Source organism: Epithele typhae (genome assembly GCF_022376455.1).
Source record: "Epithele typhae strain CBS 203.58 chromosome Unknown BXZ73scaffold_10, whole genome shotgun sequence".
In the NCBI taxonomy this organism is placed as follows: Eukaryota; Fungi; Basidiomycota; class Agaricomycetes; order Polyporales; family Epitheliaceae; genus Epithele; species Epithele typhae.
Genome location: NW_025954201.1, coordinates 421381 through 442517, shown reverse-complemented (window position 1 = coordinate 442517; position 21137 = coordinate 421381). Strand labels below are relative to the sequence as shown.

The following is a 21137-nucleotide window of genomic DNA, read 5'->3' as shown; positions in this document are numbered from 1 at the left end:
TCTTCACGGTGATACGCACACCGCTGCAAGCGTCGCTGATGACGTCACCAGTCACTTCTCCCATCTCCACGCTGGACGGCACCGTCCTGCAGATCGTCCGCACTCTGAACTTCGAGATCTCAGAGGCCGCGGCGCCCAGGGTCACGAACACCTTCCGCGTCGCTGAGAATCCGGAGCCGTTGAAGGTCGCCGCCGCGTTCGAACGCGCGCGAGAGGCTGTCGGCCCCGTCATTGCCGAGCTCCTCGAGTCCATCCACCACCGGGAAGATCCCATCCCGATATACATCGTGACAGCAAGGCGGACGTCGTGGCGTTTGTCGCTGAGATTGTCAGATTGTGGGAGTTCCAACCCCCGAGCCAGTCCGTCTTCGCTGGGGCTTACAGGGAACTCTGGCGCTCAGGTACGTATCTCCTGGCAAAGGAATCCACGGCGCACCGCCCCCGCAGAGTCCCAGCGGGCCGTGGCCGAGTGGCGCCCTCGCGCGCGCAAGCAAGTACCGTACTAGAAGCTCAAGCTCTAAAATGAGCGCGACCTCGCCGGCGACTTCGCCGCCCAGCTCGCCGAGCGTGTCGCGGACGGTGAACTGCTCACGCTCGCGCCGAGCGACGCGGTGCCGCGGCCCCCTGCGCTATACGCCGCGCACGCGGGCCACGTCGACGCCGTCGTCCGCGCCGCGCTCGACCTGCAGCGCCTCGCGGCGGAATACGAGCTGCATGTGATGAGGATTGACGAGGCATTCGACGGCGCCCGTATAGAGGACATCTACCACGGAGAGATCGGCACCGCGGGCCCACCCGGGAAGGTCCCGTGCGTGCTTGTGACCGTCGGCGCACGGTCAAGGTCTGGGGCGCTGGCGAGGGGGATGGGAGTGCGACGACGATGCCACCGAAACCGCTGGTCGTGCTCGACACGATCGTGTACGAGCTCGGGTTGGTGGATGAGGATGAGGCGGCTGGCGCGGGGCGGAGCAAGCTGAGCTCGGCGTTGCGGGACTGTAGTAGCGTTTGAACCCGCGCGGCATCTTTTTTTATTTTTTAAGATCAATGATTTAGTATATCACGCGTACGGAGTACGGGTGCGGCTCTTTTACACGATTGACACTGGGTGGGCGAGTGTTCTCAACCTGTGGGCCTGCATCTGAGGGCTTGTCACACCCTTGTTTGTGGGTGCTCAGTGCTCACCGCATGTGCCGCCGGTGGGCAGTCTTTCCACGTCGTGCGCGCGCTGTGCTTTGCCCGCTCGCCTTCTCTTCTCGGTGCGTATGTTTTCACGCACTCCCTTTTTAAGATTGGGCGAAGTTCTTGCCGGGCAGAACACTGGCACGGTGACGCCGGCGTTCCAACGTCTGGTTTCCTTGACAATCGCAACCGGCGTTCCTCGTTCGGGGCTCTCGGGCCGGCCGCCGCCATCGTAACCGCGGCACGAGCGGCACGAGCGCGGCCGCCCGGACCCCTCTCGCCGGCGGCTCCGTAGGCTGTAGCGCGCAGCCACTGGGTCGTGGACTTGTGACCCAGTCCCGAAGACGACGAGTTGTTTCTTACCACCTTAGCCTCCACTCTTGGCAACCATTCTGCGCCGGCACAATATCTATTACCGTCTTCACTCTCTACAAGCTCGCAAGCATGGATTCCAAAACTACTTTCGGCTTCACAAGCAGCATCGCACGTCCTCTGGCACCTTCCGATATACTCTCCATCTCCTCTCGCCAAAGTCCCAGACCAGTGGTGCACAACACACGTTGAACGCCCACTTCGCCCTTGCGCGGATCTGCCCACTCATCCACCATACCAGCATCGCTAAAGGTATCGCCGAAGGACGCGGTATTCACAGAGAAGTTGCGCGAGATTGTCATTTCGCCAGCTATACGCCGGAACTCCAACGCCGTCCCTACGATATCGCGCAACACGCGACCGTAGGTACGGTGTAGCTCTGTGCGGAGGACTTCAATAGCGTCGGGGACCCCACATGCGCGGAGGAAGACCGCGATCGAGTCGGCAAGCTTTTTCTCGAAGTACTTGCGAAGGTCGTCCTCGGGTATCTCGAGGTTGTGGAGGTGGGTGCGACAGAGCGCTCGCCATCGCCCGGACACGGGTTGCGGCTCTGTGGTGGGGTCGGCAATGGGCACGCGGATTTGGGGGTCAGGATAGGTGACGTACCATGTGTTTTCATGCTCTGGTTTACCTTGTCGTATGCTGCCTGCGCTCGGCCACTGCTGCTTAGGTCCCAAGTGGAACAGAGCCTGTATGCATGCACGACGATGATGCTCTCGACTCCGACTTGGACGAGGATGGGATCGTCTTTGTGACTGGTGACCCGCATCACCTTGACCAAAGTATCAGGGAGGAAATGACGCTCCGTGAGCCACACTTGTGCGTCGGCGTCCCCCAACTCCCCCTCCTGGCAGCGTGTTTGATATGCGTCGGCGATGGCGGCGGCGGCTTGGTCTGCGTGCGCGTTGAACGTGGTGACGAGGCGGACGAGGTCGCTGTCGGCGATGTCGTCCGCCCTGTCGAGGGGCGCTTCAGCGGCATGGAGATCGGCGGTGCGTGTTTCCAGTCATCCTACATCAAGTTCGGGTCCCTGTCCTGCAACGATCCCAAGGTGAAGATTCGTCGCGGGCAGCTCACGCTACCAGGGTATGTTACTCGGGATCTCGACGCCATCCGCATTGCTGATCATGCAATGTAGCGACATCATGCTCCGGTTCTTCCTGCCAGCGCTGGACTCCATCGTCGCCGTCATCAGGAAACAAGGTCAAGAGGCCAGTCGCCCTCTCGCCGTACGTGTTTGGCTGTCCGCGATGAAAGACACTGACGCGGGTCAACATGCAGACAGTGTTCCTCGTAGGCGGGTTCGCGGCGAACCCCTGGCTGCACTCGGCACTCAAGGACCGTCTAGAAGCCCTTAATACGATGCTCTGTCGCCCCGATTCACATACGTACGCCATGGACGTCTGATTTTATCTTGCGTTTTACAAACCATCGCTGCCGCTCTAGAGACAAAGCCGTGGCAAACGGGGCGGTGTGCTATTTCCTCGAGCACGTTGTTTCCGCCCGCGTCATGAAGATGACATTCGGCACCGGGTACGCCCCAGCCTACAGCCCCCAAAACCCAGAGCATCTCGCTCGCCGCGCCAAGACGTTCACCGATATTGCGGGATGTCTCCGCATTCCGGGCGGATTCTCATCGATTTTGACCCAGGTATGTGGCACGCCACAGTGCGTCAACGCCTCGTGGTGATGGTGGTCCCCGCTCTGTCCGCCAGGGTACTCGTGTACATGAGACCAAAGAATTCTCCAAATCGTATTCACTCATTAAGCGCGACACGCGGAATCTTGATGCCATTTCTGAACAGCTCTCATGCTACCGCGGGCCGATTAGCGACGTGCGCTGGGAAGACGTAGATCGCGGTACGTATTCGACCTGACTCTGTCCATATACCAACATTGTGACGGTTTGGTTCAATCAGAGCTGTTCACACCGCTGTGCACGATCCACGCGGACACATCGAAAGTCGTGAGGCGGCCGGTTCATGGACCGAAAGGCGTATACTACGTTCTGGATTTCGACATCGTTCTGCTATGCGGCCCCACCGAGCTTCAGGCGCAGATCCGCTGGCGGGAAGATGTAAGTCAATTCTGTGTCGCCTGCAATGCGCCGATTTATATAAGCCGTATTTTTTTCGTCATCCTGCCAGGGAAAGGAGAGACGGTACGTGATTTTCACGGTCGGCGCGGGTGGCTGCCCATAGCGATCGGCCTGCCAGGGGTCCTGCACAGATCGTCCACAACGAGTAGAGTCTTGAACAGGTGAAGGTAGCATTTTATACGGCAGTCTGCAACTGGTGGTTGTGATCGTCGAATTGAGCATCTCTCCCGATAAACTGTGCAGGGCAGCAAGGATTGAGTTGACTCCAGTGACGGAGTCCAGTTTCATGCCACAGACGCGTTGTTTGTCCATGTCGGCTTCACTCATCGCTTCCGGTAAAACCCACACCGCTATTATCCAGCTGCAATTTCCTCGTCCAGATCGAATTATACACATGTCTCAACTACAACTCTGCAAACATGGAATCCAAAACCACACTAGGCTTCAAGAGCGTCACCACCCGACGTTTGCTTCCATGTACGGATCGCTGTACCCCGCTCTCAAGAGTCTCTTCGCGCGACAACCCCAACCCCGCACAGCAAAGCACAGTGCGGCGAACACCCATCTCCTTCTTCTTCCCCGCTCGTGGATCGGCCCACTCGTCTTCCATCCGCTCAGGGTCAAAGGACTTGCCGGTACGGATCGTTTCCACCGCGAACTCGCGCGATATCACTTTCTCCTTTGCCACCTGTCGGAACTCTAGCGCGGCCCGTACGACGTCACCCAGGGCGTGGCCGTGTGTGCGGAGCAAATCCTGGTCGATGTTCCCAACAGTATTTGGAACTCCACCCGCGCATAGCACCATCGCAACGCGCCTCGCAAGCTTGCTCTCCATCTTGAAGTGGAAGTGTCTGTCGGCCTCCTGCAGGGTCCGGGAATGGCTCTGGTAGAGTGCGCGCCACCGTCCGGCGACTGGTTGAAGCTCTACGATATGGTTGGTCATGAGTATGAGGGACGAAGCTCGAGATAGGTGACGTACCGTGCGCTCTGATACTCTTGTGCACAGTCTCGCAGTCGTACTGGCGCCAGGTGTATCCAGACGTCTCGCGGTCGTACCGGCTCCGGTGTCCAGACACTAGGTCCCAGGAAGAGCAGAGCCTATGTGCGTATGCTACCATGACACCCTGTATCCCCACCTGGAGGAGGACGGAGACGCTGTCGGGGGCACCGGTGCGCAATGCCTTGAGGAACGCGTTTGGGAGCAGTCCAAGCGTCTCCAGACTCTCGCACGCCGAGTCCGCCACATCCTTCTTCCAATTCCTTCCTCCACGGCGGTCCAGGAACGCGTCGGTGATGGAACATGCCGTCTGGTGTACGTGGGTGTTGAGAATGGTGACAAGGCCGAGGACATCGCTGTCGGCGACGCCGTCCGCCTTGTTGAGGAATGCCTCGGCAGCGCGGAGATCGGCGGTACGCGTGGCAAGGAGGGCCGTGGTTTCCTTCCCCTTCTCCTGGCTGGCGGCGAGTATGTTCTCGTATTCCCGGAGGCGGGCGAGGAGCTCCCGGTTCTGACTTTCCAGCTCCGCGACCCTGGCCCTTTCTTTCTTCAGAGAGCGCTCGGATCTCCCTCTGAGCGAAGCCTCTGCCTGCGCGGTGTGTATTGCTTCTTCGCTATCCTTTTCAGAAGCCTCGTTCCGCGCCTCTTGGTCCTTCAGATCCGACAGCGCCTTCGCCAGCTCCCGTCGTGCATCGTCGGGATCGAGGTCCGGCTTTCGCGGCTCGTGAGCCATTGTTTCGACGTGCTGAGGGTTGGAGCATGGGTCGGTGTTCTCTCTAGACAGTTGTATGCCACTCACTTGTTCAACACCGTCGCTAGTACTGTCGGGAGAAGGGCTCCTGGACTTTTGGTGACACTGCAAGAGTAAGTCGGCAATCGTTTGGGAGTGTGAACAGTGTTAACGCTTACGTCGTTGGTACCCAGAGGAGACATTCCAGCAGGAGGAAACATTTCGGGGACGAAGATGAGGTGGAGAAGTAGCGATGAGGTGAGGTGCCGAAAAGTTAACGCGCCGCTCGCGGGGGGATCACTAGCCTGCGCCGTCCTGCCGCAGCACATAGCGGTGTGAAAAGACCCCAAGCTCACGGTCGCACGACCATCCGCCAGAAGCCTTCGACTCCAAGCGCTCTTGGGCCTTCTCCGGCCATCACGTCGCTTGCTTGACGCTTACCGCAGCACAAGGAGGCAAGAGCCGTGGCGTTCCCAAGGTCCCCGTTGACGTTGAACGTTGAATCCTGAACTCTTCCAGTCGTGCTCGCATTTTGCATCCCACCATGCCTACTCTACAGCCCTACAACGGTTCAGTCAAGAAACTCGTACTAGCCATAGACGTCGGTACAACGCACTCCGGTATCGCGTACACTATCCTGGACCCGGGCGAAGTTCCCAAGATACACAGTATCACTCGGTACGCTTTCCCCACCAGGGTCACCAGGGCTGGAACTATTTGGCTCATCACTCGGTCGTCAGGTTTCCCGGTCAAGAGGACACCGCGGGGAACTTCAAGATTCCCTCCGTCATCTTGTACGCACCAAATGGGTCGGTTGCTTATGCCGGAGCCGAGGCCACGGCTCTTGGGATGGACACGAGGATCCAGGACGAGTCGCTCGTGAGCGCTGAATGGTATGTACCCATTTGTTTTCCGCGCGAGGATTCTCCCCACTTCTTCCCCCAGGTTCAAGCTTCACCTACGTCCCCGTCGCCTTGGCTCGACCGAGCTCAAAAAGAACGCTTTAACACCGCTTCCGCCCGGCAAGACCGCCGCCGCGGTGTTCGCCGACTTTCTCAAATACCTCTTCGCGTGTGCGAAAAGCTTCATCCGCGAGACACATGCGAATGGAGAGAAGCTGTGGACGTCCCTCGAGAACCACATCGAGTTCGTATTGTCGCATCCAAACGGATGGGAAGGTTTGCAGCAGGGGACGATGCGCCAGACGGCGATCATGGCTGGACTCGTCCCGGACACGCCCGAGGGACGCGGGCGTGTGCATTTTGTCACGGAGGGAGAGGCGTCTCTCAACTTCTGTATTCACAACGGGCTTACGAACGAGACGATGAAGGTGCGTGCGAGCCTCGCAAAAGCCAACAGCACAACCGGCTGACTGATGGGCAGGAGGGCCAAAGCGTGATCATTGTGGATGCGGGAGGAGGCACGGTGGACATTAGCAGTTACGAATTCACATCGATAGCACCCCTCGTGGTCGAAGAGGTGACTGCGCCCGAATGCGAGTAATCTGACCTGTTCATTCCTAGACTCGCTTATTGACCGCCCTCGCAGGCATCTTACATGGCTCGACTCGCGTCAACGTGCGGGCGAAAACGTACCTCCAAGGTATGCGGAGAGCTTATACGTAATGGTAGTCGCTTACTAAACATAACCCGGTTTTAGATCTGCTGAAAAAATCACCATTTGGCAACAAGGACGACATAGATTCCATGATGGAACAGTTTGACAAAGCGACGAAGCGAGTATTCAAAGACGAGAAGCAGACTTCGTACATCAAGTTCGGCTCTATGAAGTGTAACGACCCGAAGGTCAACATCAGCCGTGGACAGCTGACGCTCAGTGGGTATGTTCGCCCACTTCTTTGTCGCTCACAATGCTCATATGACCCCATAGCGAGACGATGCGCTCGTTCTTCCGGCCCTCTTTTGACGCAATCGTCAACTTCATCATTCAACAGCGACGAGAAGCTACCAAACCTCCCAACGTGCGTTTCGTCTCCGTTTTAGACAAACGACGAGACGCCACTGAAATATCTCTCCACAGATGGTATTCCTCGTGGGCGGGTTTGCGGCCAGTCCCTGGCTATACTCCGAGCTCAAAGCTCGCCTGACAACATTGGGGCTCACTCTATGTCGCCCAGATTCGCATACGTAAGCTTAGATCGATCATCACATTTCCAACGTCCAGAATGACCCACAGAACTGTACAGAGATAAGGCTGTTTCCAGTGGCGCCTTGTGTTTCTACCTTGAACACTTCGTGTCCGCCCGAGTTGCGAAGATAACGTACGGGATAGCCGTAGACTATGACTACAACCCCAGAGATGCCGAGCATCTCGCACGCACTTCGAAGACGCACGTCGACCTGCGCGGAATCGTATGCCTCAGCAACGGATTCTCCTCTCTGCTGAAGCGGGTGAGTGCACTATCTTGTACTGCGATCCAGCGAACCTCACCCTGAACCATTGTATCATCAACCAGGGCACACGTGTACGTGAAACGGAAGAGATCGCACACTCGTACTTGCAGAGCGCGCGCTATTCAACCACTCTGAACAATATCTCGTGCGATATCCTGTGCTTTCGGGGAACTAACAAAGACCCGCGCTGGATGGATGTCAATTCCGGTACGTCATAATCTCCGAGATACCCGATCCCACGATCCTGAGCCTCTCGCGCGACATCAGATCAGTACGCGAAGCTCTGCACTGTCCAGGCGGACACATCGCGCATCGAACGCGTGCCGGAGCTCGGCTTGAACGGCGTCTACTACTCACAAAGTTTCGACGTCGTTCTGCTCTGCGGGCTCACGGAGCTGCAGGCGCAGATACGCTGGTACGAGAATGTGAGTTATGCGTGCTTGCTAAGCAATTCCATACCTGCTCATGATCGTTTCCGTCATGCCAGGGGAAGGAGAAGCGGTGAGTGTGCTTCATTACATTGATTATGGAGCTTTCTCTCACCTGTGCGACTTATATAGGGGTCCCGCGAAGATCATGTACCACGACTTGTAGATCTTCGGATGTACCACACTAGGAGTACCACATGTAACAACACGGAGGTCCTACTTTAGCACGGCACAGACGAGACTCCTCCTATTTTCTAGATCACAACCTACCTCGAGATGCTCCGTCCTTGGATCGCGCGGCGGGACTCCGATGACGTCGAAGTGCCGCTCGCAATACACCCTGAAATTGCGCCCTTTGCGCGCTGTGCGCGCGACGCGCGATGTATCCGTGCCGACCGTGCACTGCGTTGTAAACTGCTCTTCATGTCAATTCGTAGAGCGATTATTCAAGGAAGGGAAAGCCTCACGAGGCGTGAAGTCTGTCCAGCGAGTGTCCGCGCTGGGATTTGTGTAGGTTCACTACGTCTGCGACGACGGTGCGAACCACACGCCTCCCGCGCCCACGTCTGCGAAACCTCTTGTCGCTCGTTCATTCCATATGTCATGTTCATCACGCGCGTGGAGAAGAAATGCTCCAGGGGAGAAGTTATGAGCAGTTCACACGCCACAAGCGCGTTATTTGCTCTTGTTGATTAGATTGCCGCCCGCTGCCCAGTCTGCGCCGTGTCGGAGTTTCTGTCATTTTCACTTCCGCACCACCGCGTGCTACAACTCCGAAAGCATCGCTACCAGAGCAACCTTGGGCTTCTCTAGCTGCACTACCCGACTTTTCGCTCTCTCCGATCCCCTTCCATCATCCTCGGCCTCGCGCGACAGCCCCAAGCTCGTGGTACAAAGCACAGTCTGAGCACCCTCCTGGCCCTGCTTCCCCTTGAGTCTTGGATCCGACCACTCGTCCTGCATCCTCTCATCGTCGTAGTCCTTGCCAGGAGAGATGGCGACCACTGCGAACTCGCGCGAGATCACCGTCTCGCCCACCACCCGTCGGAACTCCAGTGCGGTCTGTACGACGTCGTGAAGGTCGCAGCCGGGCGTGAGGCGGAGTTCCGCGCAGAGGTCGTCAACGATGCCGGGCACGCCGCCTGCCTGGAGGACGGTAACAAGCCGCCTCGCCAGCTTGTTCTCCAGCTCGGAGTGCAGCTCGCTCTCGGATTCCAGGAGGAGGCGGAGGTGGGTGTGGCAAAGCGCGCGCCATCGTCCGGCGACGGCTTGGGGCTCTGCGACGTGGTTGGTTATGGGTACGAGGGACAGGACTCGGGACAGGTGACGTACCACGCGCTTTTATGCTCTCGTAAATCCTGTTGCAACTGCGCTGCATCAGACTGTTGGTGGATTGGTCCCATGCCGAGCAGAGCTCGCACGCGTGCGCCGTGATGACGCTCTGCATGGCCACCTGGACGAGGACGGAGAGGTCGTCTTGGCTCCCGGTGCGCAAGGCCTCCGCGAGCTCTTTTGGCAGCAGTCCAGTCCTCGTCAGATCTGCGCACGCTTGGGCGACCCGCTCCTTCCCTACTCCGCAGCGCGTCCGGAATGAGTCGGCGATGGCGGCGGCGATATGGTACGCGTGGGCATTGAGCGTGGTGACGAGGCCGACGACATCGCTGTCGGCGACGTCGTCCGCCTGGTTGAGGAATGCCTCGGCGGCACGGAGCTCGGTGGTGCGCGATTCGAGGAGGGCTTCTAATTTCTTCACTTTGTGTTGGCTGGCGTCGAAGGCGTCCTCAGATTTCAGGGCGCGGACGAGAAGGTCTTGCTTTTCGCTCTCTAGCTGGGCGATTCTGGCATTTGTTTCCTCTTCCAGGTCTTCCAGGGCTTCTTCTCTTTCTAGCTCAGCAGCCTTGGTCCTATCTTCTCGGTCCTGCAACTCAGATTTCAGCCGCTGTTGGCTCAACCGCGACTCGTCCAACTCCCGTCGTAGTTCGCTGAGATCGTGGTCTACTGGCTTGGTTTGCGGAGCATTAGGACACGTGTCCCGGTTGGGTGGTTCTATGTTGTCATCTGGCGAAGCGTCGTTCTTGTCGAGAGTGGACTCTGCAGGACTGCGGTGACGCTGCGAAAGTGCGTGAATGACGGACTAAGAGCACGAGTCATGTTGCTTACGGTGTCCGTACTGAAGCTAGGAGGAGGGGTTCCCGCGGTAGCAGACATCTTCGAAGACGACGATAATTCGGGGGTGCGACCGCCAGTCTAGAGCGACGAGGCCCGAGGCCAGAGAGGAGGACCCAATACCTTCTGCCGTGGCCCGGCGGCAGCGCGAATCCTCGCCTACTCCGCGTGTTCGACCCGTTACCGCAGCACAAGGCGTTTAGGACACCGTCGTCCCCACGGTCCCTTTGCCAGCTGGCTTTCACCGACAGCCTCATATCTTACAACACGATTGCCTTCACTCATGCCCGATCCACAGCCCTACAACGGCTCGGTACGCAAACTTGTGCTGGCCATAGATGTCGGTACTACACACTCTGGCATCGCGTACGCGATCCTGGATCCCGGAGAAGTTCCCAAGATCCACAGTGTGACTCGGTACGTTCTCGCTGCTGCAATTGGTGTTCAAAATATCTGGTTCACCACGTCGCCGTCAGATATCCCGGTCAAGAGGACTCCGCAGGGGACTTCAAGATTCCGTCCATCATCCTGTACACGCCACACGGGACGGTCGCTTATGCCGGAGCCGAGGCAACGGCACCTGGGATGGACGTACAGATCCAGGACGAGTCGCTCGTCCGCGTAGAGTGGTGCGTTTCAGGCTTTCTCCTACTCGAAGACCCTCCCCCATGTCGTCCTGCAGGTTCAAGCTGCACCTACGTCCGCCGCGCCTCGGGTCCAACGAGCTCAAAAAGAACCCTTTGCCTCCCCTCCCGTTTGGCAAGACCGCTGACGCCGTCTTCGCCGACTTTCTCGGCTACCTGTTCACGTGCGCCAGACGGTTCATCTGTGAAACGCACGCCAACGGAGAGAGCCTCTGGACCTCGTTGGAACACACGATGGAGTTCGTCTTGTCGCATCCAAACGGCTGGGAAGGTCTGCAGCAGGGCCGGATGCGCCAGATGGCGATCATGGCCGGGCTCATCCCCAACACGGACTACGGCCGGACACGCGTCCATTTCGTCACGGAGGGAGAGGCGAGTCTCAACTTCTGTGTTCACAACGGGCTCGCGACCGAGACCATGAAGGTGCGTGTGCGTCTCGCTAAGACATGCGGGACGGAAAAATGACTGGGTGCAGACCGGTCAAAGCGTGATCATTGTTGATGCAGGAGGAGGTACCGTCGACATAAGCAGTTACGAGTTTACGTCCATGTCGCCGTTGACCGTCGAAGAGGTGAATCCGCCAGACTGTGAGTAATCTTCGCCATCACACGTTGTCATCCATGAGAGCTTCCATCTCTCCCAGGTCTCCTTCAAGGATCAACTCGCGTGAACGTTCGGGCAGAGGCGTACCTTAAAGGTTCGCCCAGTGTGTCTCCTTATTGATATCGACTCATTATCGCATTTTTTCAGGTCTCTTGAAAGGCTCATCATTTGGAAACGATGAAGATATCCAGTCTATGCTTGAGCATTTCGACAAGATGACGAAGCGGGTGTTCAAGGATGAGAGCCAGTCTTCGTACATCAAATTCGGCTCCTTAAGGTGCAACGATGCGAGCGTTGGGATTAGTCGCGGACAGCTCACGCTCAGAGGGTACGCTTTTCTACTCTGACGTTGTCCATTTTTCTCATCTCATCTCCTAGCGATGTCATGCGCTCATTCTTCCGACCATCGCTTGACGCAATCGTGAACATTGTGACTAGACAGAGTCGAGAAGCGATTAAGCGTCCTAACGTGTGTTTCATGGTCTCTCACAGAGATGGTAGCCGCTGACTCAGGGGTCTCCTTTCAGATGGTGTTCCTTGTAGGCGGCTTTGCTGCGAATCCTTGGCTGTACTCCGAGCTCAAGTCTCGTCTGCAAACCGCCGGCCTCACTCTTTGTCGTCCAGACTCTCACACGTAATATTACGTCTCCCTCGGTCTATATCTGATGTCTTGACTGATGCGTTTATAGAGACAAGGCCGTTTCGAGCGGTGCCTTGTGCTATTATCTTGAACGCTTCGTGACCGCTCGCGTCGCAAGGATGACGTACGGGATCGAAGTCGCATGCGAATACGACCCCAACGATCCGGAGCATACAGCGCGCAGGACGATGACATATGTCGACGCGAGAGGGATCGTATCACTTAGTAATGGCTTCTTTTCTATGTTGAAGCGGGTACGCGCTGTCTACTACTCGAACCCGACTCATCTCACCCTGTTTCTTCTTGTAGGGCACACGTGTACGCGAAACTGAAGAGATTTCGTATCCCTACGTGCAACAATCTCGCACTTCAAATGAGCTGAATAGCATCGAATGCGATGTCTTGGCCTTCCGTGGACCGCGGAAGGACCCGCACTGGACAGATGTCAACCCCGGTGAGCTGCCCCAATGTATTTTAATATGCTGGATCGCGCCGTTTTAAAACTCTCGTTCGCTTTGAGAACAATACACCACCCTTTGCACAATACACGCTGACACCTCACGAATCACGCGCATAGCGAAGCATGGTTTGAACGGCGTCTACTACACGCAGGAGTTCGACGTCGTTCTGCTCTGCGGTCTCACGGAGATGCAGGCACAAATTCGTTGGCGAGAGAAGGTGAGTTACGTGGGTTCGAACTGCAGGAAACGTCTGACTCGTTCTTTCCGTTGTTCGTGTCTTCTTCCAGGGACAGGAGAAACGGTGTGTGCCAGGCTTCACTGTCATCGTACGACGCGATCGGCTGAATGGCGCGGCTTCTACAGGGGTCCTGCAAAGATTGTGTACAACGAGATATGAATAATTGGTGCCTGTTGCATTCCGTATACTTGTCTGCATGTCGTTCTTCACAGTGTAATGCGACCCAGTGACAGTCCGCATCGCGTGGATCTCATGGTGCTGGGGGCAAGTTCAATCATGCTGCGAAGTTCCGGAGTTGTAAACATCTTCATAACAGTCACTTAGGAAGGGCGGTTCATGGTGTCCACAATGAATCACTGTCGACCGCGGAGCAGGGCTTGATTCGCTTGACGAGCGTTCTCTCCGACGGTATGCGGAAACCGCGCTCCCCCTCGACGCCGCCGAACACGCTCAAGCCCAAGGGCTCGCGTAAGGCATTCGCGAGCCCCCACGTTCACGCGCCCCCCAATGGCGCTCCCGCTGACACGCTTCATACGGCTCCCGCCCCTTCGCCGCCGTCAGCGGTCTCCTGCGGTCCCCTCTCGCGCGCGAGGCAGTAGACGAAGCCTTCGGCAGCCTTGCCGTGCTCCGACTCGCACCCACTTCTCCGTCAACGCCGCGATCGGCGGCGGCGACACCTCCGGCGGTCCGCGCGCGCCCTCGCTCCCGCCAATGCTCACCCCGCTCCGCTACGACTTCGAGCTCGGGTTCGCGTTTCCTGATGTCGTCCACGGACAGCGTGCCAATCTCGCCGTAGCCATGCCTGAAGTTGCGGCAGACGATAGTGAGCATGACAGACGCGAGGAGTGGAGGAAGAGCGCGCACGTACAGTGTAAATTCGGGGCTCGGTCGACGAGACCGACTCGAGGTTCGATGGCGCGTAAGAGCGCCCGGCTTGTCGTGTCTCACGCCACAAGCGCGTTGTTTGTCCTTGTTGACCTGACGAGTCCCGCACAGCGCAAATTGATGAATAGTGCTCTCTCTAGTTCTCATTCTTTCCTCCGAATCGACCTTGTATGCATGTCTTTACTACAGATTCGCAAGCATGGACTCCAGCACGACCTTAGGCTTCACTACCAGCAACATTTGGTCTTCGGCTCCTTCAGATCCTTTCGCCCCACCGCCAGTCGTCTCGCGCAGTAACCCCAGTCCCGCGGTGCAAAGCAGTCTGAACACCCCCTTCGCTCTTCTTCAACTTCCTAGGGTCCGCCTACTCGTCATCCATCTACAAGTTGTCGAAGGAATTGCCGGAGGACACAATGGTCACCGCGAACTCGCGCGAGATCACCATGTCGCCCACCACCTGTCGGAGCTCCAGCGCGGACCGCACCATCTCACGCACGTCTCGAGCGTGCGTGCGACGCAATTCCTTTCGGAGATGATGGATGGCGTCGTCGACGCCGCATGCGCGGAGGACAGTGGCAAGCCATTGGGTAAGTTTGTTCTCCAGCTCCCTGCGCACGTTTTTCTCGGACCCCACGAGGGCACGGAGGTGGGTGTGGTAGAGAGCACGCCAGCGTCCGGCCACTGGCTGAGGCTCTGGGGCAGGTTGGCGATGAGTGTACGCGGTGGGGCTCCGGGCAGGTGACGTACCGCGCTCTCTTATGCTCTTGTATAAGGCTTCGCAGATGCGCTGTGTTATGCTGTCGGTGGATGGATCCCAGACCGTGCAAAGCTCGTGCGCGTACGCCGTCACGACGCTTTGTAGAGCCGTCTGAGCGAAGACGGAGTTGCTGTTGTGGTTCCCGTCGCGCAGCACCTTCACGAACGCTTTCGGTAGCAGTCCGCTCTTCGCCAGACCTCTGCACGCTTCCGTGATCCCCTCCTCTGAGACACCGCAGCGTGCTCGGAACGCGTCGGCGATGGCGTCGGCGACTTCGTATATGCGGGATTTAAGCGTGACGACAAGGCGGAGGACGTCGCTGTCGGCAACGTCGTCCACCTGGTCGAGGAACACTTCCGCGACACGAAGATCGGCGGTGCGTGACTCGAGGAGGATGGCCATCTTGCGGGCCTGGTCTTCTTTGGCTGAAAGGGCGTCCTCCAATCCCCGTGCGCGGACGAGAAGGGCCTGATTTTCTTTCTCGAGATGGGCGATCCTGGAACTCGGATCTGCCTGGAGGTTCTCCAATGCGCTCTGCATCCGGTTCCTGAACAAGGCTTCGCCTTCCGCGGCGTGCAGGGTTACGTCTCGTGCCGTCTGGGCGGCCCAGGTCCACGTTTCTCGATCCTTCAAATTGGCCACTGAAGTCCGCAGTGCAGCTCCAACCTTGTCTCACGGAGATCGTAGTCTCGCTTCCGCAGCTCCGTGTTGAGGATGTTGATATGTTGAGCGTTAGGATACAACTCGTAATGATCCCCGTAAATTTCTCACCCAATTTCCGGGACAACGTCCATTCTGTACAAAACGAAGACTTCACGGAATCGCGGCGAGGGAGAGGGGGTGTAGTTGAGGACGGGATAAAAGGGAATGGGTTCGCGATGAGACGAGGAGTCAAAGAATTATCAGTACGTTTTCCACGGAGGAAAGCTCTTCGCCTTTCGCTGCAGCAGCATGTGTGACCTAGATCGCATGACTCTGCCGCAGTGGTTCACCTTCATTCAGTGTACTCACACATCCTTCTCTTTACCGCAGCACACACTCATAAAGGCCCTCAACTTCTCCATCGCTGTCCTCTTGCAACGTGCCATCCGATTCCTCTTCATCTCCCTCACGCCGATCCTCATTGATATGCCCGATATGCATCCCTACAACGGCGCAGTGCGCAAGCTTGTGCTAGCCATAGATGTTGGTACAACACACTCCGGAATCGCCTACACGATCTTGGATCCTGGGGAAGTCCCCAAAATCCACAGTGTGACTCGGTACGTTTCTGAAACAGCGCGTAGATCCATCGCTCACGATACAACCTCTAGCTTCCCCGGCCAAGAGAACTCTCCGGGGGGTTTTAAGATTCCGTCTATAATCTTGTACACGCCTGCCGGGTTGGTCGCCTACGCTGGCGCCGAGGCCGTAGCTCAGGGGATGGAAATGAAAATTCAGCAGGAATCACTCGTGTTCGTCGAATGGTACGTAGCTGTCTGTTTTGCTTGAATTTGAAGGACCATACCCACCACGCTGTACAGGTTCAAGCTCCACCTGCGCCCGCAACGCCTCGGCTTCCACGAGGTCAAGAGGAGTGCTCTTCCCCCGCTCCCTTCGGGCAAGACCGCCCAGGCAGTATTCGCCGACTTTCTGGCGTACCTCTTCCGGTGTGCGAAGCGCTTCATCTGCGAGTCGCACGCCAACGGCGACAACCTGTGGACCTCCCTCGAAGGCTCGATCGAGTTCGTGCTCTCGCACCCGAACGGCTGGGAGGGCGCGCAGCAGGAAAAGATGCGGCAGGCGGCGGTCATAGCCGGACTGGTGCCGAGCACGGACGAAGGCCGCGCGCGCGTGCGTTTCGTCACCGAGGGCGAGGCGAGCCTCAACTTTTGCGTCCACAATGGGCTCACGACGGAGTCGACGCGGGTGCGTACTATGGGCGCTGCTACAACGGAGCGCGCGCGGACAGCTGACTGGTGGGTCAGAGTGGGCAGAGCGTTATGATCATCGACGCCGGAGGAGGAACGATTGACATCAGCAGCTACGAGTTCGCATCCATGTCGCCCCTATCGGTTGAAGAAGTGACTGCTCCAGACTGTGAGTGCCCCACCTATTCCTTGTTTGAGGTGTTTTCGACTATCAACTTGCTCAGGTATCCTCCAAGGCTCGACTCGTGTGAACGCGCGCGCCACGACTTACCTCGAAGGTTCGCTTGCAATTCGTTTATGTTCATATTGGATTAACTGGGCCATACACCAGAACTGCTCAAGAAATCATCTTTCGGCAACAAGGAGGACATCAAGTCGATGGTCGAGCACTTCGACAGTGCGGCAAAGCGAGTATTCAAGGACGAGAACGAGACTTCGTACATCAAGTTCGGTTCCGCGAGATGCAACGACCCGAATGTCGGTATCCGCAACGGTCAGCTGGCGCTCCCGGGGTGCGTTCTCTCGCTCTGTACTTAGCTAGTCACGCTGAGCTCCCCCAGTGACGTCATGCGCGGGTTCTTCCGACCGTCGCTGGACGCAATCATCGGTATTGTTACGAAGCAGCGTCGAGAGGCCACTAGGCCTCCGGACGTGAGTGTTCTGTGCTAATCTAAATCTGGACGGAACCGAGCTGAGATAGCTCATTCCAGACGGTATTCCTTGTAGGCGGGTTTGCGGCCAATCCCTGGCTCTACTCCGAGCTCAAATCCCGTCTAAAAACCATCGGGCTCACCCTCTGCCGCCCGGATTCGCATACGTACAGCGGCCTCACATATTATTTACAGATAACCGAATTGACTCGCTGTACAGAGACAAGGCGGTTTCGAGTGGCGCCCTGTGCTTTTACCTCGAACATTCCGTGTCCGCTCGCGTCGCGAAGACTACGTACGGTATACAGATTCAGTACACTTACAATCCTAGCGATGCGGAGCACCTCGCACGCAGCGCAAAGACATACGAGGACGTGACAGGAATCACGAGGCTCGGCGATGGCTTCTCATCGGTGTTGCAACGGGTGCGCCCTCCTTTACGCCACAATTCTGTCAATCTTACCCTTTTCACCCACAGCGAACGCGCGTGCGCGAAACCCAAGAGATATCGCAGTCGTACTTACAGTTAGCGCGAGAGTCACGCAAGCTGGACAGCATCAAGTGTGACGTCCTGTGCTTTCACGGGCCTCTCGAAGATCCGCGCTGGACGGACGTCGACCCCGGTGCGTCACCGTCTCTGACCTCCTCGATGCAGCCAATCCGAACCTGTTGTTCTTTCTCAGACCAGTACACGACGCTTTGCACCATCCACGCTGACACGTCGCGGATCGCGCGCGTGGCGCAGCAAGGCAGGAACGGCGTCTACTACTCGCAGGATTTCGACGTCGTTCTGCTTTGCGGGCTCACTGAGCTTCAGGCGCAAATCCGCTGGCGAGAGAATGTGAGCTGGATCTCTTGAAATCCCGCTTCTATGCTTCTCATACAGATTGATACACGGCGTCGTTCTGCCAGGGGAAAGAGAGACGGTATGTCATGTCCGGTATTGGTGTCACTGGGAGATCGTGCTGACGGGCCTTCAACGTCACGACTTGAAAGCGGACCTGCCAAGATCGTTCACAGTGATGATTCGTAGTCTTTCGCGTGGTTTTTCTGGTGTTCTCGAAACTTAGGTGATGATACCGCTGTCATGAATCGCCCGTGCGACTCGAGTTTTTGCCGATCCTCTTGGAGGGGAGAGATAGCTCGGTCGATGTGCACTAGAAGAAAAGTAGAGCGAAACTCCATTTCCGACGATAGGCGCTACACATGTACATAACAGGGAAGGGTACAGTGGTGGGTAGCTCGAAAATCCCGAGTCCCGCCTGGCAGCAGCACGGAAGGGTGTGAGCAAGGCGGACGAACGCGAGTGTGAGAGCCTCGCCTACTCACCTGGCAGCAGCACGGAAGGGTTGAGCTGGCATGGAGCCGCCCTGCATCCTCGTACTGCCCGGCGAAAGGGGCTTGCGCCACGCACGCCATTGACTTGTCAGAAGCACCCGTTAGGGGTTGGAGCTCCCGACACACCGTGGGCGCGTCGAGGTGCGCGTGGGCCTCCCGCTGGAGGGCGCACGGCAGCGCGTGCGCGCACTTCCCGGAGGACGCGGGGCGGCGGAGACAGGTGCGGCGTGCTCAACACGTCCACTTGGAAGACTGGCCGCTCTCGCGACGTGCCAGCTTGCGGGGCTGAGAGGCGCCGGCTCTTCGCGCTCGTCTGAACGGGCTCAGACTTGGTGCCGGGCCACTGCGCGGGTGACTCAACTTGTGTAAACCGTGTTTAAATACAGATCAAGAAATGCATCATGTATAGTAGTAGCATTGGAGACTTGTCGTTCACGCCTCACGGCAAACTTCGAGCGCCGATTACATTTCTGGAGCGTGGTCTGATGCGGAGTTCCAATTGTCAATGCGGAGTCCAATCTGAGCATGATGCGCGCCAATAGTGTTGTCACCTTGGCCCTGGCTCCGTCTACCTCATCATTCTCCGGACTACTACAAGCTTGTGAGCAACGAGCTCAACACCACCTTCGGCCTCACCAACAATGCCACGCGTCCACTACTTTTGCCGCCGCCGGTCTCCTCGCGCAGCAACCCTAGAGCCGTGGTGCAGAGCACAGTTGGGATCTCCACCTTTCGCTTCTGGCTCTGCCTCGGCTCCGGCCATTCATCCTCCATCCGCCCATCGTCAAAGGCCTCGCCGATGGAAGCCGTGATCACCGAGAAGTCGCGCGAGACCACTGTCTCACCCACCACCCGACGGAACTCGAGCGCGTTCCGTGCGATGTCGTCAAAGCCGCCGGCATGCGCGCGACGAAGCTCCCTGCGGAGATCGTCGACGGTGTCTGGGACGCCGCAGACGCACAGGACGGGCGCGATCAAGTCGGCGAGCCATCTCCGCGTCCACCGGCAGAACTCGTCCTCGGTTTTGCAGAAGGATCGGAGGTGGGAGCGGTAGAGCGTGCGCCATCGTCCGGCGACGGGCTGTGGTTCTGCGGAACGCTCAGCGATTGAAGGCGGACACGATCCAGAGAGGTGACGTACCCCGCGCCTTCATGCTCCTGTATACCTGCTCGTGGATGCACTCCTGCTGGCTGTCGCCCGGCTCTACCCAGAACGAGCAGAGCATATGCGCCGCGGTCGCCAGGATGGTCTCGACCCCCGTTTGCAGAAGGATGGAGTCGCCGCCGTGGCTGGCCACGCGCATCGCCTCGACGACGGTCTCTGAGAGCATGCCGCTCCGCAACACCTCCTCGTACGCGTCCGTGGTGTCGTCCTTCTCCATCCCGCAGCGGGCGTGGTACGCGTCGGAGATGGAAGCGGCGGTCTGGTATATGCGAGCGTTGAGCGTGGTGATGAGGCGAAGGACCTCGCTGTCGGCGACGTCGTCCGCCCTGTCGAGGAACGATTGTGCGGCATGGAGCTCGGTGGTGCGTGTGTCGAGGAGGGCTTCCATCGCGGTCGTACGGTCTCGCTGGGCTGCGAGCGCGCGCTCGGATTCCCCGGTGCGGGCGAGAGCGTCGCGGTATTGGCTCTCCAGCTGGACGGTCCTGTTCTGCATCTCCCGCTGGGCTCGTTCGAAATGTCGGGCGTTGTCCTTGGCTGCGCGGAGGGTGCGGTCCCTCTCCCTCTCCGCATCCCTGGAGCGCGCCTTCAGCTTCGCCACCTTGGATGACGCCTCCTGCAGTTCCAGCTCCATCTCGTCGTATCGCGATTGTAGGTCTTGAAGCTTCGATTGGGCTCTCAGGAGAGTTCTGTCCTTCTTCTCTAATGCGCGTTTCGTAGCTTCGAGATCTTGAGAGTATGGTGCATTCCGGGGTACTCCTGGTAAGTCGTGGGCGTTGGGTTTGACAGAGTCTGCGCTGGAGTGAGGAGTATCGGAGCACTCGGAGAGCGCCGGTGAGGACGGGTGGGGAGCGCGGGCCTTCTGGCCCCGGTTTCTGGTGAACACATGGTATGTGTTCTTCACGTAGTCCATCTCCGGGATCGATTCCCTGGAGAGAAGAATGGGGGTGATGGAGAGAGGGCGGAGAGACCAAGAAATGAACGTCTTCGCGGCACGGCGTTACTGCCGCAGCACCGCAGTGTCACCTCTCCCAGATTCTCACGACCTGTCAGCAGACGTCTAGAGTTTACTCGACTTCCTGGTTCGGGCGTTCTCGCGCCGTACCGCAGCACGTAGCCAGTGTTTATAACGTCTTCTAGTTCGTGCCACGTCTCTCCACGAGGCGTTTCGTCGACGTGGTAGGATTCGGTCAATGGCGTCAGGCTTAATGCAGATTTTCAGCCGCCGGGGATTGAGCCTCATGCAAGTTCCAACAGGCGTAGGGCGAAAAAAAGTGATTTGGATCCGCTCGCTTTGCGCAACGCTCGCGGGACTAAAGGCGGTTCGGGCTGTACCAGCGCAAGGACAATGAAAAGGGTACGTTATGACTGCTCTCGAACCGCGCAGGCGTGTCACGATTAGTTTGCGGGCGGTCAGACCAAGGTGTTGACGCCGTTGAGCGGCTCCGAGTGCCCAGCAGTAGCAC

General features: G+C 57.9%; 6 protein-coding genes across 6 annotated transcripts; 3 read left to right on the top strand and 3 right to left on the bottom strand.

Moving 5' to 3' along the window:
• Positions 1 to 38: 38 nt before the first annotated feature.
• BXZ73DRAFT_99124 (uncharacterized protein) lies at positions 39 to 3798 on the top strand (the record flags this gene model as incomplete). Its single annotated transcript, XM_048027905.1, has 13 exons — positions 39 to 287; positions 344 to 401; positions 448 to 494; positions 558 to 808; positions 1952 to 2054; positions 2222 to 2637; positions 2690 to 2780; positions 2833 to 2939; positions 2998 to 3202; positions 3267 to 3411; positions 3471 to 3628; positions 3699 to 3712; positions 3768 to 3798. 13 exons carry the CDS (start codon positions 39 to 41, stop codon positions 3796 to 3798), a joined length of 1875 nt encoding a protein of 624 aa, XP_047880251.1.
• Positions 3799 to 4052: 254 nt separating this feature from the next.
• On the bottom strand, positions 4053 to 5379 carry BXZ73DRAFT_75735 (uncharacterized protein; the record flags this gene model as incomplete). The annotated part of the gene is made up of 2 exons (XM_048022260.1): positions 4053 to 4573; positions 4629 to 5379. 2 exons carry the CDS (start codon positions 5377 to 5379, stop codon positions 4053 to 4055), a joined length of 1272 nt encoding a protein of 423 aa, XP_047880250.1.
• A 541-nt stretch (positions 5380 to 5920) lies between these two features.
• BXZ73DRAFT_43112 (uncharacterized protein) lies at positions 5921 to 13129 on the top strand (the record flags this gene model as incomplete). The annotated part of the gene is made up of 22 exons (XM_048019085.1): positions 5921 to 6054; positions 6117 to 6273; positions 6329 to 6706; positions 6760 to 6855; positions 6900 to 6978; positions 7036 to 7220; positions 7271 to 7357; positions 7417 to 7523; positions 7583 to 7730; positions 7853 to 7987; positions 8087 to 8215; positions 8915 to 8955; positions 10861 to 11013; positions 11067 to 11451; positions 11504 to 11615; positions 11672 to 11725; positions 11791 to 11959; positions 12010 to 12100; positions 12159 to 12265; positions 12321 to 12525; positions 12581 to 12725; positions 12792 to 13129. 22 exons carry the CDS (start codon positions 5921 to 5923, stop codon positions 13127 to 13129), a joined length of 3435 nt encoding a protein of 1144 aa, XP_047880249.1.
• Positions 13130 to 14234: 1105 nt separating this feature from the next.
• On the bottom strand, positions 14235 to 15014 carry BXZ73DRAFT_99119 (uncharacterized protein; the record flags this gene model as incomplete). The annotated part of the gene is made up of 2 exons (XM_048027904.1): positions 14235 to 14548; positions 14603 to 15014. The coding sequence occupies 2 exons, from the start codon at positions 15012 to 15014 to the stop codon at positions 14235 to 14237; spliced, it is 726 nt and encodes a 241-aa protein (XP_047880248.1).
• Positions 15015 to 15490: 476 nt separating this feature from the next.
• On the top strand, positions 15491 to 18031 carry BXZ73DRAFT_99118 (uncharacterized protein; the record flags this gene model as incomplete). The annotated part of the gene is made up of 12 exons (XM_048027903.1): positions 15491 to 15517; positions 15645 to 15874; positions 15926 to 16078; positions 16136 to 16520; positions 16580 to 16691; positions 16747 to 16800; positions 16854 to 17034; positions 17083 to 17173; positions 17233 to 17339; positions 17393 to 17597; positions 17651 to 17795; positions 17856 to 18031. The coding sequence occupies 12 exons, from the start codon at positions 15491 to 15493 to the stop codon at positions 18029 to 18031; spliced, it is 1866 nt and encodes a 621-aa protein (XP_047880247.1).
• Positions 18032 to 19101: 1070 nt separating this feature from the next.
• On the bottom strand, positions 19102 to 20584 carry BXZ73DRAFT_43252 (uncharacterized protein; the record flags this gene model as incomplete). Its single annotated transcript, XM_048019107.1, has 2 exons — positions 19102 to 19598; positions 19651 to 20584. 2 exons carry the CDS (start codon positions 20582 to 20584, stop codon positions 19102 to 19104), a joined length of 1431 nt encoding a protein of 476 aa, XP_047880246.1.
• Between the last annotated feature and the right edge of the window lie 553 nt (positions 20585 to 21137).